The sequence below is a fragment of the Ixodes scapularis genome, unplaced genomic scaffold, assembly GCF_016920785.2.
Source record: "Ixodes scapularis isolate PalLabHiFi unplaced genomic scaffold, ASM1692078v2 PGA_scaffold2__306_contigs__length_199485367, whole genome shotgun sequence".
NCBI lineage: Eukaryota > Metazoa > Arthropoda > Arachnida > Ixodida > Ixodidae > Ixodes > Ixodes scapularis.
Window position 1 is genome coordinate 29,568,812 of NW_024609857.1, and position 14,163 is coordinate 29,582,974.

Here is a 14,163-nt window from a genome sequence, read left to right on the forward strand (position 1 = left end):
GACACTTGGTTTCCGTATGATGACTTCATAAATGTCTGAATGTTGTCGCCGTCCGCGATCCTGGCGGTGTCACAGCTGCAGCATCTGTGGTGGACGTGACAGACACGTGCTCTGCTGCACGTTGCTCTTCAGCATTACAGTCCACGGAACCTTCAGCAGTCATGAGTTGGTAGGCCGCCACGATGGCAACATTTACCGTTCGCCTGTGCCTTTCGTCGGGACCCCTAGAACTAACCACCAGGATCGCGACATCCGACAGCATATGACACTCCCGTTTTTGTGACGTCATTTCCTGCCACTTCGGTATTCCTTTTGATCCGTTGGAGGTTTAGGACGCAACACACACCAGTCCAAGACGTGTTCTAGGCACCTTAGTCCAACGGAAGCCGTCGTCCCATATACGAACAAAAAAACGCAATGTCTGCGGCTATACGCCTTTTACATATAATCACGGGAGGAATGAACGCGTACGCAATCACATAGTGTGTGCAGTGGCTGGGGAAGTGCAAGCGTCGCGGATCGCCGGCGTGACTGCGACTCTTACCCGAGTCTGGAGGCGTCCCCGAAATGACGGTAACGAGTGCAAACCATATGCACGGGAACGCGAGTTCTTCAATGACTGTCCACGTAAACGAACTGACGAACCCCAGATGATACTCTATCAAAGTCTGAATTCATGTGCTATGACGAATGGTTGTATTCCGTTTGCCCGTGTGTCAATTATGTGACGCGTCCGAAGTTGTGATAAGTATTCGAGAAAAGCCTGGTGATCCTATGCATGATCGAATCCGTAATGTTCTAAGATGGTCCGACGCCAAGAAACAACCTACAAGCTTCAAGACAAAATGCCTATAGTCAATGATAACTTTAACAAACGCATGGCGCGGCTTACTGCGCACACGTTCTTCGTGATTATTTCTTCGGCGTTTCTATTGGCTAATGCGATAATCTTAGAAACTAAAGCCATCGGTGCGTTCCTTAATCGACGTCGGCGTATGGTTTCTCAGTCGTAAAGAGCATTCATATTAACAAGAGAGCTATGGGTTGTGCAAGAAAACAGTGACTCAAATGAGTCAATGAATCCAAGCAGCGAAACAAAACGAATCAACTGGGTCCAAAACGACTACATATTTTTCAGTTATTCCATCCTTTTATTAATTCCTACAACGTCTAAGGTGAAGAATGCACAGATTTTAGAATGAGGGTCACGAATGATACGCTTGAAAGTCACCATTTTGATATGTACCTAACAAACCTCTCGCTCAAGTAGAGCTAACCTCGGCTAAGAACACAGTCCATAGCGCTCGCGAACAAGTGAACAACCCGTACTCTGATAACGTTTCCTTGGTTTAATAATCATCATAATAATAAGGTGTCTGTCGACCATTCTCGGATATTATTCGAAGCGCCTTTTTATACATAACAACTTTCCCGGGCAAGAAAGAATGATCTCGCGACGTTATCGAGGCAGCGAAAAGCTCGAGAGCTCCAAGTCAATGCTTTGAAGCGTTCTTCCGCAGAACGAGCACTCGCGCTGAAAATGCATGTCTCAAAGCCATGCTTAAGCTGAGACTATATAGCTTTGGCTGCAGTCTCAGCTTAAGGGTGCACAAAGTATAAGTAGAGTTAGGTATGCTTTAAAAAGTGGGAATATAGTGACTGTCAGTTCCAGGGTAAGGCCTCTAAGATTTGAAATTTATAACATGGAGGGCGATTTATCGTGAAAATGGTTCCGAATTATGGCGCTGAAGCGTTTACAAGTTTTTTTTTTAAGTACAACGATATGCAATTAAGGGCTTCCTCCTACATAGGCTGAGTTTACAACGCCAGAAAATACCGCACAGTATTAAACGTTTTGTTTTTGTAGAGTTTTTTTTTTTTTTTTTTTTTTTTAGTTTATCTTTGATGCAAATAGGATTGTAGATCCGAATTTTCTGCCTGTCCGTTTTGATACCGAAATTTACAAACACAAGTTCTAGGTGAAATAAACAAATTAGAAAGTGCTGGAGTAAAAGTGATCCTTCAGATGCGCATGTAAATAACGATTTAAAACGTAACATGTTTTCTTCTCGCGTATCTGAGACAACATTGTTTGTTTTAAAAGAAGGCAATTCGGTACGTCGCGTAGCTACCAGGTCTGCATTAGATACTAAAAACTTACTGACGCCTGTGGTCTAACCGAAACAGAAGCGATCGTCATGGAGTCGCCATGTACCAAAATAAGCGTGATTTTACGTACAAGTCTGGTGTTGAATTAAGAATTTATCGTGGTACCGTTTCAAATTAAACTTAAAAATTAGAACAGAAGGCAGGCGTTCATTCCCATATGGATGATTTGGTTGAGAGCTAATAATAGAAAAAGAACATCGGTATTAAACATATCTCAAATTTTTCCATGCGATGTGCTTCAATGGTAACCATCCATTAGACACGGTTAAAAACTGCGAGAAAGGATGAAATTGAGGAAACATTTATTTAGGTGTTTAGATCCAAGTTTTACTTACCTGACTCCATTCATTTAGCAATCATTTCACAATTACACTTCTTTTCAGGTCAACTGCTATGAGAGGCATTAAAAAATTACAGTCTTCCACAAAAACACAAGCATTAAATACTCTACTCAGCTCTCGTTCACCATTGACATCTACTTCATGCACATTTTGTTTTGGAGGAAAAAAAGTTCAATCAAATTATGTTCTGCTCGCAAATCTGCTAAAATAACTAACTTTGATATTAAGTTAAAACTCTAGTCATTCAATTGGTGTTCCATTCAGTTTGACTGAGAAATCGGCAAATATATATATTCGCACAAAAAAACTGCTAGACGTTTGAGAATACTGGACTACCATGAACAATTTGAATTAAAGGTTTTTGTTTCCTTTTAAATACACTCCAAAATCGGGCCCTAATTTAGTATAGAAGGATTCTGCAACTCAATCTGTGTGCTAAGTTTTCTTCACTGTACGGTTTCCAACCAAACTAATTATATTATAAATTTATTTCGTCAAAGCTCCTGCCTGAAACAATTTGATTTTCATGTTCCGCGGTGCCTCGTCAAGTGGGATCAACGAAGCGTCGCGGATGGCGATAACTTATTCCTTTTCATCACATTACTTCTCGATCGCGCCAACCAAGCAAGCAGAACTACTCATGCAAGTGAATCGGGGGCGTGATTATTTTTTTAAGTGCCTTGTAAGAAAGTGACCAATTTCGAATGTTAGGTTGTGAAATAATAGATTCAAAGTTTCTTTGTTTGTTTTTTAGCTACTCTTTTTCGTGTCTTAGCTGGTGATTTTAGTGGAAGTATAGCGCTCCGGATCCTAGACACACTCCTTCGTCATTAGCTTAGAGAAAACCAACCACACTGAGTTTCGATATAAGTGAAACTCCTTAACTTGACACTTCCTTCGAACCCAATGTTTCTTGTAGAAAGTAAAAATGGACACCATTTAAAATGTCACCCAGAAAAGAATAACTATCCTAAGCCTATCTATTTTTATTTTACAAAACGGCTGGCGAAACAGGGAAACACCGCATCATGAGGGCCAAGTGCAAAACATGTCTTCCCGAATTTCACTGATAACATAGACAGTAATTACTCAAACCACGCCTCATAAGTGGCGTTAGTGGTAACGAAAAGTGGAACGTAATTAAAATGGTGTTCGACCTATTATTCCCCCAAATTTCCGGCATTCTCATATACCCATGCATTTTACGGCATGCCCATTAAACCTGCTTGGCGAGCGCTGTCATTTTTCGTAAATCAGTGTTTTACTGCTCTTCTAAAGCCACTGGATAACAATTTCGATGATTCGAATGTGAATGAAGTTATGATGAAATTTGTGGGTGCACTCTGAAAGCGACACACATAAAATTGCGTCATTATAGTTACGACACCTATACATTGAGTTTCAATAGAAAATAGGACTTGTTAAAACACAAAAGCCGCTGAACTACAGAGATGTAACAAAATGAACGTAAAAAAAAAGCATTCCAGTGTGCGGAGTCGTAACATTCTCGAACTACTGACTCCAGTATATGGAGGGGTAGAAATAAAGGTGTCAAACGACTGTGCCCACCAAATCATTCGGGGGGGGGGGAGGGGGCGGCGCCGTAGAAGCGTATAATGGACTCCGCTAGTTCCTGGGAGTCCGGAAACATTTCTTCTATTTTGAAACAAACAACAGCGATACACGGTACAGGAACAACCCAAACGCTCACCCATTCATCGATTAATATGCCACATGTGGAAGCGTTCGGCATGTTCGGCTGGCTTGTAACCTTCACTGTATACTCCTCACTGTCAAATACAAATACAAGAGATCCGAAGAAAATTAATGCGCAGTATGTAGTTTCTTTTTATTTAATTGAAATGTGTTTTATGGTGTGAGACAACTAACCGGATACTGGCGAAATTGCCCACGTTGGTGTAAAAGTGATGTAAAGTGTCGTCCATGCTCCGTGGGCGTTATTCCTAATCAGCTTTCTACGTGGGCCATGGCTCAGTACTGTTCCTGTGTGCTCTACGCGTGCGAAATTTATTTGCAGCTGATCTCACTCGCCGTGGTGTCGCGTGCTTGTTGTCGTCGCGCTGCTACGAGCCTAGTCGACCCTTTCCTACGTTTTGTACATGTTTTGCTATCAATAAATATTCATCAACTCGTATCGAGCAGTGGTCCTCTTCCTTGTCGCCCTTCCCCCTTCACCTCCCCTCCCCTCCCCTCCCCTCATCCCCCCCCCCCCCCCCCGTTTACTGAGTTGGGGCAACTGCTGATATTCAGAGAACTTTTAGATTAGATACACGCTGCTCTTGATGCTGTTAGGCCCAGTATATTGAAATGATCGTGATGTGTTAACAACATAATACTAACCACATTTATGTAATCGCTCAAGGATCCCTTTGCCTTCGAAAAGACACCACAAATGAAATATATTAAGAAAAGCCACAACCATTCAAAATTCGACACAGTAGACAGCACGCTGCTTACGCAGATATTGACCAGAATTCAATCGCCCCAACCTAAAAGAGCGGCAAACGCCCACTGGGTTTTTGTATCCCCTTGAACGTATTGTTTTTTTGTTTTTTTGTTTTTTAGAAGTATTGTTTAAGTTGCTGAATGGCATAATATTTCCGGTTTTGTCTGAAGACGGAAACACGAGGAATAGCGTCCTATTCCGTTGTCTTGCTAAGGCGCCCATGCACAGAAAAGGACACCGTTCAGCTTGAGTAGGCACATTTTTCATGTCACCATCGCCTTAGAAACCCAGCGCCAAACAAGAGACCTACGGAGCCGAGACTGCGGGCCACATAGCCGCGCGATCGGCGCGGCCTAGTCGATCGAACCCGGCGCCCGTTCGATCCCCCCGAATTCAAAATAGCAGTATAACCCCGTTCGCGCTTTCTTCCTTCTGACGAAGCACGAAATCTGGGAGCCTGGGAAGAGTGAGAATAAGACTCCGGAATTTCGACGAAGAAGGCAAAAATGGGGTGCGGCAGTGCGTTCAGTTCTCGAGCCGCAGCCTCCGAAGAAGCGAGCAAATCGGAATGTCCCAACGACGTCTCAGAAGACAAAGCCGTGAGTGATAACCAGTTAACACGAATGTAGCAGTAGTTGCTAGGCAGTAGTTGCTAGGAGCTGCTAGGCAGTAGTTGCTAGGCAATAGTTGCTAGGCAATAGTTGCTAGACACTAGGCAGTTGCTAGGCGGCAGTTGCTAGGCAGTCGTTGCTAGGCAGTAGTTGGTATGTCACTGATAGCTTAAGAAACGCCGAGAGTGGCTAGTTTGAAAAACCTAATTATCGCTACGCTGCGCTTCAAATTGGTGCAATAGCCAATAAAAATACGAAGTAACATATCGATATATCAAAAGCGAAAAGACATAAGCGACTTTCTGCGTTTCTTAAACTCTCGGTGATTACAGTTGAACGTAAAATCTACTGGAAGAATCAAGGTGGCAGCCAACGCTTCGCTAAGAGGCCCCAAAGAAGCTGTCTCTTGGCGAGAGGTCAGCGGCCACAGCGAGGCTTTCGGGAAGTTCCTATCAAATCTTGAATGGCCGTTTGTTTTACCATATCCTTCTATATACTGACAAAGCCTGGCAGACCGCCACGAGAAGCGGCCGCCGAAATGAAAAAGGTGGAGCGGCAGACAATGAATGAGAGGAGAGCCACGCGTGACTGGCGCCCCGCTGCGGCGAGACGTCGAAACACACTTCTCCCGAGCGAACAATTGTGTTTCGGGTACTCGCCGCTGCAAAAGCTGTGCCCTGACGTCCAGGTTCCCCGAGAAATGGCTCTTTGATGCTCTGTGCTACCAGATCCTTGCGCTCCAAATCTGCGACCGGGCACTCTATGGCTCCGTCGTCGAACGGCCAGGCTTTGAGAGTATAGGGGAGGCTATGGTACGACACATCCAAGCGTCTGGCACTGTTCTTCGGTCTTAGCGTTTCTTATATACTATACGCCTATATGCAGACACTGACGGTGTTTTTGGAATACCGGAAAGTTTTTATCCAATGCAGACTAAAATCTAAAGATACATGGATGTGCGTCGAGGTTCGACACGAGCTTTAGTATATTTCAACTATTCCTGATGCAAAACAAGACATGTCGTTCATTCTGGCCGGTGCAGTGCAAGCATAATTCGCAACTCGGATCGATGGTTTAAGATGATGTTTTCTGCATTTTTTGCACGTTCTGCAGCAACTCTATGAAAACTCTGCTCCGCAGTTCTATATGCCGACACGGAAAGGGACATTAAGACTACAAATATAAACATCGTGACTTTTTTCTGTGTGTTAATGAGCAAAACTAGATGAACGTTCGCACAGTCAAATGCGGCTTAAGTATTTTTATTCCACTAATTTATGCAAGCGAATCTTTTCTATAGCCAAGCAAGTATTGCAGAGTTATATAACTTACGTTTTGCAGTGACTGTACTTCGTATAAAAGGCGGGGGTGACTGAATTTTAATACTAATGAGGGGAGGCGGAGTGCGGTTGTTACGTATTTATTTAAGAAGGTATGCATGGTATGGGGAACAGAAGCGCTCGGAAAAGGCAACGCCGTCTGATTTGTTTTGTTGCAACTATACCCATTCTTACCTCAAGAACCCCAGTAAAGAAAAGTCCGGCTCCTCGGGGAGCATTACCAATTTCCTCCTTTATGTAGAGAACTAAGATATATGTAGGGGCAATTTAGATTCGATATACGTTATCGTATCAAGACGTACACGTTTCAAACGCCAAAAGCATCGGTTTTTCCTCCGACAACCCAAATATCGTAAGATCTACTTCGTGCCGCGTATGAAAAAATGCGCGAAACTTGTTTTTTTCTTGAGGTGAAAACGCGTATAGTTACCCTTCGAAAGCTATACAAAGGAACAAAACACCGCGCGAACGAGGGTTGTCTATTCTTGTAATCCCACTTTCGAAATGAGCGCTTCAGGAGTTGACCAGATCCTACTATAGTAGCACTTGTTTGCTCCCAGAAAAAAAAAAAAAAAAAAAGTTACTTCTGTGAGCACATCACACATACAAACGTTTTAGTTTTATTTCGCGTTTAAATTGAGTCTCCCTAGTGCGCTCGACGCAGTACTGTGAGATAGTAAAGGACCGTTACGGGGTTAGGCGATCAATATATCGCGCTATTATTTTACACTCATTCTTGATATGAACAATCGTCACTGGTAATAAGTATGTTAATCATCGACTATCGCAAAGAAAAGGATCGCTATTTTGTATTACTCAGAAGAAACTGTTTGCGACGTTTGTTCTGCTGAGCGCTCACGTTCCGCGCTATTTCGGAGCAGAAGCACTCTGGAAATAGGAAAATAAAAGAAAATAACCCTACTTATAAAATTTATATTGCCAATTTTGGCGTCGATCATACACCCCGTTTATTTGTGCTGAAACCTGAGCCAGAGGACGGCAGGCGTTTCCCCGATGAAAGAAAAACCCTTTAAAGTGTCACGCGTGCTCGCTCGACACAAAGCAAATAGGACATGTCACGCGACAGAAGACCCCCGTAGGATTGTGAAACCATTTCATGCGCAGCAAGCATCGGCAGTCACGCCAGTTTCTGTTTTCAAATTGAGTTAGGGCGTGGGCAGACAACGGCGTCGGGGACGACAGTCAATCACGAGACCCTGGGCAAGTTCTTTCTTTTTTTTCTTTTTATGACGAAATCTTCTTTAAGACGTCTCTGTACGGGGAACGTCAGACCTCGTTTATTTCCACGACCGGACGTGTGTAGCCGCTAATGAAAGTTTCCTGCCACGATAGGCATCTCAAAGCATTCTGTACTTGGCACGAATTCAAGATTACGGTTGAGCTCTTCTATAAGAACGCTATGTGAAGTCCCGCGCCTCTGGATAAGGCCACCGGATTTTCTAATCTACAGCAACATCCGTCAGCGTTCGAGAACCCCCCCCCCCCCCCTCCACCCCCTTACCTAAAACGTATAAAAGGGAGCTCCGTGGTATTCGCAACCAGTGATTCAGTACTCGTGTATCCCGGATTTGTATCACCATAGACGCTTTATATTCATAAACTAGTCTAATATAAAATTACTCTCGCGCTTTAATAAGCTTCTGAAGAGGGGCGGCTGATACTGGTGCAACAGCTAGAAAAAGGAACCATCGAGGATTGATTGGTGCTAAGAAGTCCATTTTCTTCCGATGAAAGGGTACAAGACATCAGCGGCGTATTCAAGGATGAAGCGGCCGGTGATGATGCTAGTCGGCTTCTTATTAGCCGCAACGACCGTCACATCTTCCTCAACGGAAGACAACCTCGTGGACACTGTGGAAGAAAGCTCTCAGTCTCGACCGTGGTTCACAAACCCCCAGCGAATGCAGAACATCATGAAAGTGCAGCCCATCGGAACGGCCGTGAGACTCAACTGCCACGCGAGGGGCAACCCGACACCCAGGGTATCGTGGTTTAAAGACGGTAGACCGGTGGTTCAACAGGCCAACAGTCCGACCTCCAGACCGGCAGACCAGTTTACGCTTTATCTGGTACGTCTCACCAAGAACGACAGCGGCGAGTACACGTGCGTTGTGGCCAACCACTTGGGCTCCGTCGAATGGACGTATCATCTAGACGTCTACGAACGCTTCAAACCGACGCCGACCGTCGTCTGCCAAGACCGCAACCGAACCGTTATTGAGGGCGAAGATGTGGTGGTCCGTTGCGAGGTTTACAGCTACCTGACGGCCTTCGTTCGGTGGATCAAGCACTACCACGTGAACGGCACTTACTTCGACAAAAACGGGGCACCGTACGCAAAGCTGATCAAAGATGCAGCAGCGGCGGACGTTCGTGAACCATTCACGCTGACGTTGAACAACATCACGTTGAACGACGCCGGATTCTACACGCTTCTCGCCGGCTCGCCATCGGGAGCGTCTCATCAGACCGTCGCCGTGCGCGTGAATCCGAAGCCGTTCCCGGGCTACAGATGAAGAGCTGCGCACTCACAAACGTTCCTGAGCGTGTATGTGCGCTGAACCGCGACGCACTCGGAGTAGCGCTCATTGGTTGGCTTTTATTCAACTTAGCTAATAGGAAGAGAGATCATTATCATTCTCCTCTGTTGATTAAACGACAGTAAAATATGGGATAAATTGTCAACGTCCGGGCGAGGTGGTCCATGTTAATCATGATGTTTAAACCCAGAGGCTGGGAATAAACTTGGAAGATATATTAAAAGAAACAGAAGAAAAGTCACTTTTCGTCTGTTTCTTCTAATATATCTTCAAGTTTCCTTCCCAGTATCGGGGTTTAAACACCATGATCATAATGCATACGGAATGAACGCCTTTTTGCCACTGATGTTGCGTGACCGCTGGGGCGCGATTCTGTTCATCAACATCGTTTTAAACGATTAAAACCCCATGTCCAGAGCTCTGTGAGCACTGCGGGACGGCACATGTACGCAGAAAGTTTTGAGAGCGTAGCGGATCATAGGGCGGTCTGAAAAACGAAGCTACATGCAGCGAAGCGTTGTGTACTTGACAGGGTGACTTGACAGGTCAAAGAGTTGATGATGAAATCTGCAAAAACATTTGACAACATGCCCATGTTACCAACAAAATTCTGTAGCAGTGTCAATAATAAAATTACATTTTGTTTTTTTCTCAATTAATATTATAGCAGTCGCTACCCTTCACTGTGAAATGTTATTTTGTATAGGAACTGCATAGGGTATGCATGGTATCTTCAATGCCCGGATGCTGTCATCATGTGTCTGTTTTACGGGCACACGAAATTGTAGGGTATTTGCACCCGCCAAGCTGACTGCATAAAGCGAAAAGCCTATAGCTTCCGTCAAAGAATCGAAGCACTACTCCACTGAATGCCGCCTTTCGTGATATTTCGTGTAACTATAAATAGCGTTTTTACCACCGCCACTTTTAGCATTTTTTCTCGTGGTGAAGACTTTGTTCCGAGAAAGCTGTGCATCTCGCCGAAAAGCAAGGTTATATTGCGACCTCCAGAACATTCGACATACATGTATAAATACGTAAAAGTGATTGAAACATCCTGGGTATACACGTACATAAATATCTCCACAACCATAACATATTTTCTCCCTCTCTCTCTCTCTCTCTCTCGCTTTCTTTCTTTCTACTCTGTATATTACTGGAACCTTAAAATCAATGGCTATCAGGAAGCTCAACATAACGTTAAATGCGGTTTCTTAATATAAGATTTTGTTTTCGTTGCAACGAAAACTTACAACTTGCATGCGACCCGCGACCACAGCTATGTGCCTCTCTATCGTCAGAGCCCAGTCCAGAGCATCTTATTTTTGCTGCGTAGCCAATGATACTGCTGCATTAACCGTTCAAAGAGTCAAAATAAAATATCGCGAAGCAAGCAGCTTAAAAATTATAAGCCACCCCCTGCGATTTTTTTTTAAACTGCCAGTGTCTGGTAAGAAAAAAGTTGATGGTCAATAGCAAACATTAAAGAACATGCTTTCTTTTTTAATGTGGGTTATTTGTGACCTACGGTGCTAGCCCGTTTTCCTAATTTGAACACAGTCCTATACGTATCGGCGTATTTGTGAGCAATCTGTTTACGTGTATAGGGTATCCTAAGCGGATTTTCCGCTGTAAAACGAACCGGAAAAAATCGGCGCTTGCACATAACAAAGCTCAAACTTCTACCGATTATGTACCGAGCCGGCCAGTTTACCCGTGAGAAAGTTCAGGGCGCAGTTTTCTTCCTGTAAAACAATTCAAGCAAAAAATGAAAGATGTTTACAAATCTCTATAATGCAAAATTAGAGAGCAGCTCCTGGAGAGAAAAAGGGAGGGTATGCCCCTCCTCCTCTTTCTCTCCTGTCCTCTCCCATAGAGTTATTACAATAAACTCTAGATGCTCAGCTGGCGCTAGTGTGCTGTTGCATTCTGAAGCAGACAGCAAGCAGTCAGAAATTGACTTCCGGTAATGCATTTCTATGGGAAAAAGCGAGTGCATTTTCTTTCTGCGCTCGATTATCAGAGCAAATATCACGAATAATTTGTACGTACTAGGCACATTGGAACATTTCTCAGTCACGCAGACGAAATAATTGGTCAGTTACAGCATTTTTATTTGAAATTCGTGGCATGAAAAACGGTGCTAAAACCGCTTCGGACGTGTATTTATGTGCACTGTCGGACACTGTTAGCTCGAACACGGCGTCGACGCTTTCCAGCATGGGGGATAAACGTGCCTAACGAACGAAGGACATGTGGAAAACCAAGACAGACAGCAAGAACTACGCAGTAACATTGGATAAGTAACTCCTTGTGCATGCAGACGATCAAAATAAATTGAATGCCACGTAATGTAGTCAGATTTCCAATAAATAAGTACTGTTTTATTCCTGCTCATGAATATATGCGAAGATGCTTGTTCTGGGAATTCAAATCATCACCCATCACCCGCACGCTCCAAATCTTTGCAAATAGGGGGAGCCAGAGAGCAGGTGCCTGATAAAAAGTGCCCGACATAGGAAATAATAAAAAGACACACCTTTCGTAGTTCACGTACGTGCTTTATTTTTTTGCGTTCGAATATTTTTTGAACCGATCGTAAAGATGTACGACGGAGTCATTTTCATCCAATGACAGGACGGGCATATTAGCAACATATAAGCACTAACGAAATGCTAGCAAACCTTGAATACACTCTACATGCCTTTCGATGGTTAGTTTGCTTACAATCGTCGCTCGTTTTTACATACTTTCCTTGAAACAGAGGTTTGGGCCTGAAATAGAGGAAAGTTTAACATCGTTCAGTGGTAAAGAAAAATGCTGTAATTAAAGCAATTACACTTTCACAATACCAATGAAGTTACACACTATCCGGTAGAACCGAAATGACACAAGTTATTCATGTTATTTTCTGGCGAAGAGACAAAATTCACGCGCGTTTTCCCATAGGAATACACAGGGAGGCTGGAAATGTAGACTGCGTGCTGTCTGCTTCAATTTGCAAGCGGAAGTCCCGTAGACACTAGCGCCACCTGAGCCTCTAGCGTTTATTGTAATAACTCTATGTCCTCTCCTTCTTCTTCTCCTCCTCCTTCTCCATGACCTCCTCCTCCAATTTAGTTTCCCCACTAAATTTAGTGGGGAAAATGACGTCACATGACTTGGTGTCACGTCACATATGAACGAATTGAGTTTCTCCGCTAGATTTAGCGGGAAAACTGACGTCGCGCGACCTCAACGCCAATTCAATTTTCCGGGGAATTGAATGGGTGTTGAGGTCACGTGACGTCAATTTTACAGCTAAATCTAGCGGAAAAACTGAATTTGCTTGCTGGTTTTAGCGGAGAAACTGAATTTCCCCGCTAAATTTAGCGGAGAATTGGATTTGTGTTGAGGTCACGTGACGGCGATTTTACCGCTACATTTAACGTAGTTATGCCGACCCCGACGCAGCGAAACACGGAAACGGGCGCTTAAGAGCAGCGCTCTAAAAACTTGCCAAATCAAGGTTGGGCGCCATCGCAGACGACCGAGTTAGCGATGCCATTGACTTGTAGCGCAATCTTCCGATAACCGCAAAAAGCAGACGGCGCAATTTATGGTCTGAATTTCTCGGTCATGAACTATAGTTACCCAGGGAAAAATTGCATTGACGCTCGCGGAGTTACCCTGCGTACTATGGTATGTTGCAGCGACTCGGGTCCACTCATGAAACCCTCACGATCAGCAGCGAAAGGCTGACGCCGAAAAAAGAGGACTGCTTCGACTGTTTGAAGAACGTCATTCTTTGCACGGACTCTTCAACGGTAAGCAATACTATAGCCAACAGAGCGCACTCTTAGGCTCTGGAAGCACCGATCGTTAGCCATCTGTTAATCAGCTCAACCAATGTGAAGGGCCAGCGGTATCGGGCCTCAGTGGTCAAGTATAGTCTCAGTGGCAAAATCGGTCCCACCCCTTTTTGTTACTGAGACCACGTGGCTGCTTCAGCACGATACTGCTCATCTATGTCAGTGGTTCTCGACTATCGATATTGTGCGGACCCCTTGTAGATCAGCGGAGATGATGGAGGATTACGTTCGTGGTGAGGGGAGAAAAAAAATTTTAGGTTAAATGTAATATTGTCACGATTGACAAATGATGAGGCGGCGAGTAACTGAAAAAAACGAACGTTTAATGGGGCCAACTTGTGCCCAAAACAAACGAGAAAAAGGCCTAGGTCGCAGGCGTCGATGCCGGCGAAAGAGCAGGATCCAGCGCTAGGGCGAGACTGACTTGACAAGGGCGCGGCCAGTTTCTTATCTAGTTTACGTCACTATCTAGAATATTCGGCAAAGAAGGATGAGAGTTGCGCGCTCGGGGCGAGAATGAACATGCACTTTCGAGAACAAGTAAGCAGGAATAAATGTTAAAAGTTACGTCCGCAGCAAGAATAGACGCAATTGTTTTAGCAGCCCGTGACCCAGCGCTGCTTGCTCGGCCCCGCGGGCGGCTATATTGATATACAGAATGTCACAAAAAAAAACCACTCTCTTTTTTATTGCAAAAATAAACGAGGCATCGCCGAACGCTCATTCTCCGCCCAAAGGTAGAGCTAGAGGTCACAACCAGATACCAAAGTTTCAGCCCGATCCGATAACTTAATCAAAAGTTATAAGTGATTTTCTGAAAATT

The 14,163-nt window shown here is 44.3% G+C and overlaps 1 protein-coding gene across 1 annotated transcript; it reads left to right on the plus strand.

Annotated features, from left to right (window-relative positions):
- Positions 1–8,294: 8,294 nt before the first annotated feature.
- LOC115314622 (fibroblast growth factor receptor 3-like) lies at positions 8,295–9,575 on the plus strand. The gene has a single exon (XM_029973752.4). The coding sequence runs from the start codon at positions 8,677–8,679 to the stop codon at positions 9,463–9,465; it is 789 nt and encodes a 262-aa protein (XP_029829612.2). The 5' UTR covers positions 8,295–8,676; the 3' UTR covers positions 9,466–9,575.
- Positions 9,576–14,163: the final 4,588 nt, after the last annotated feature.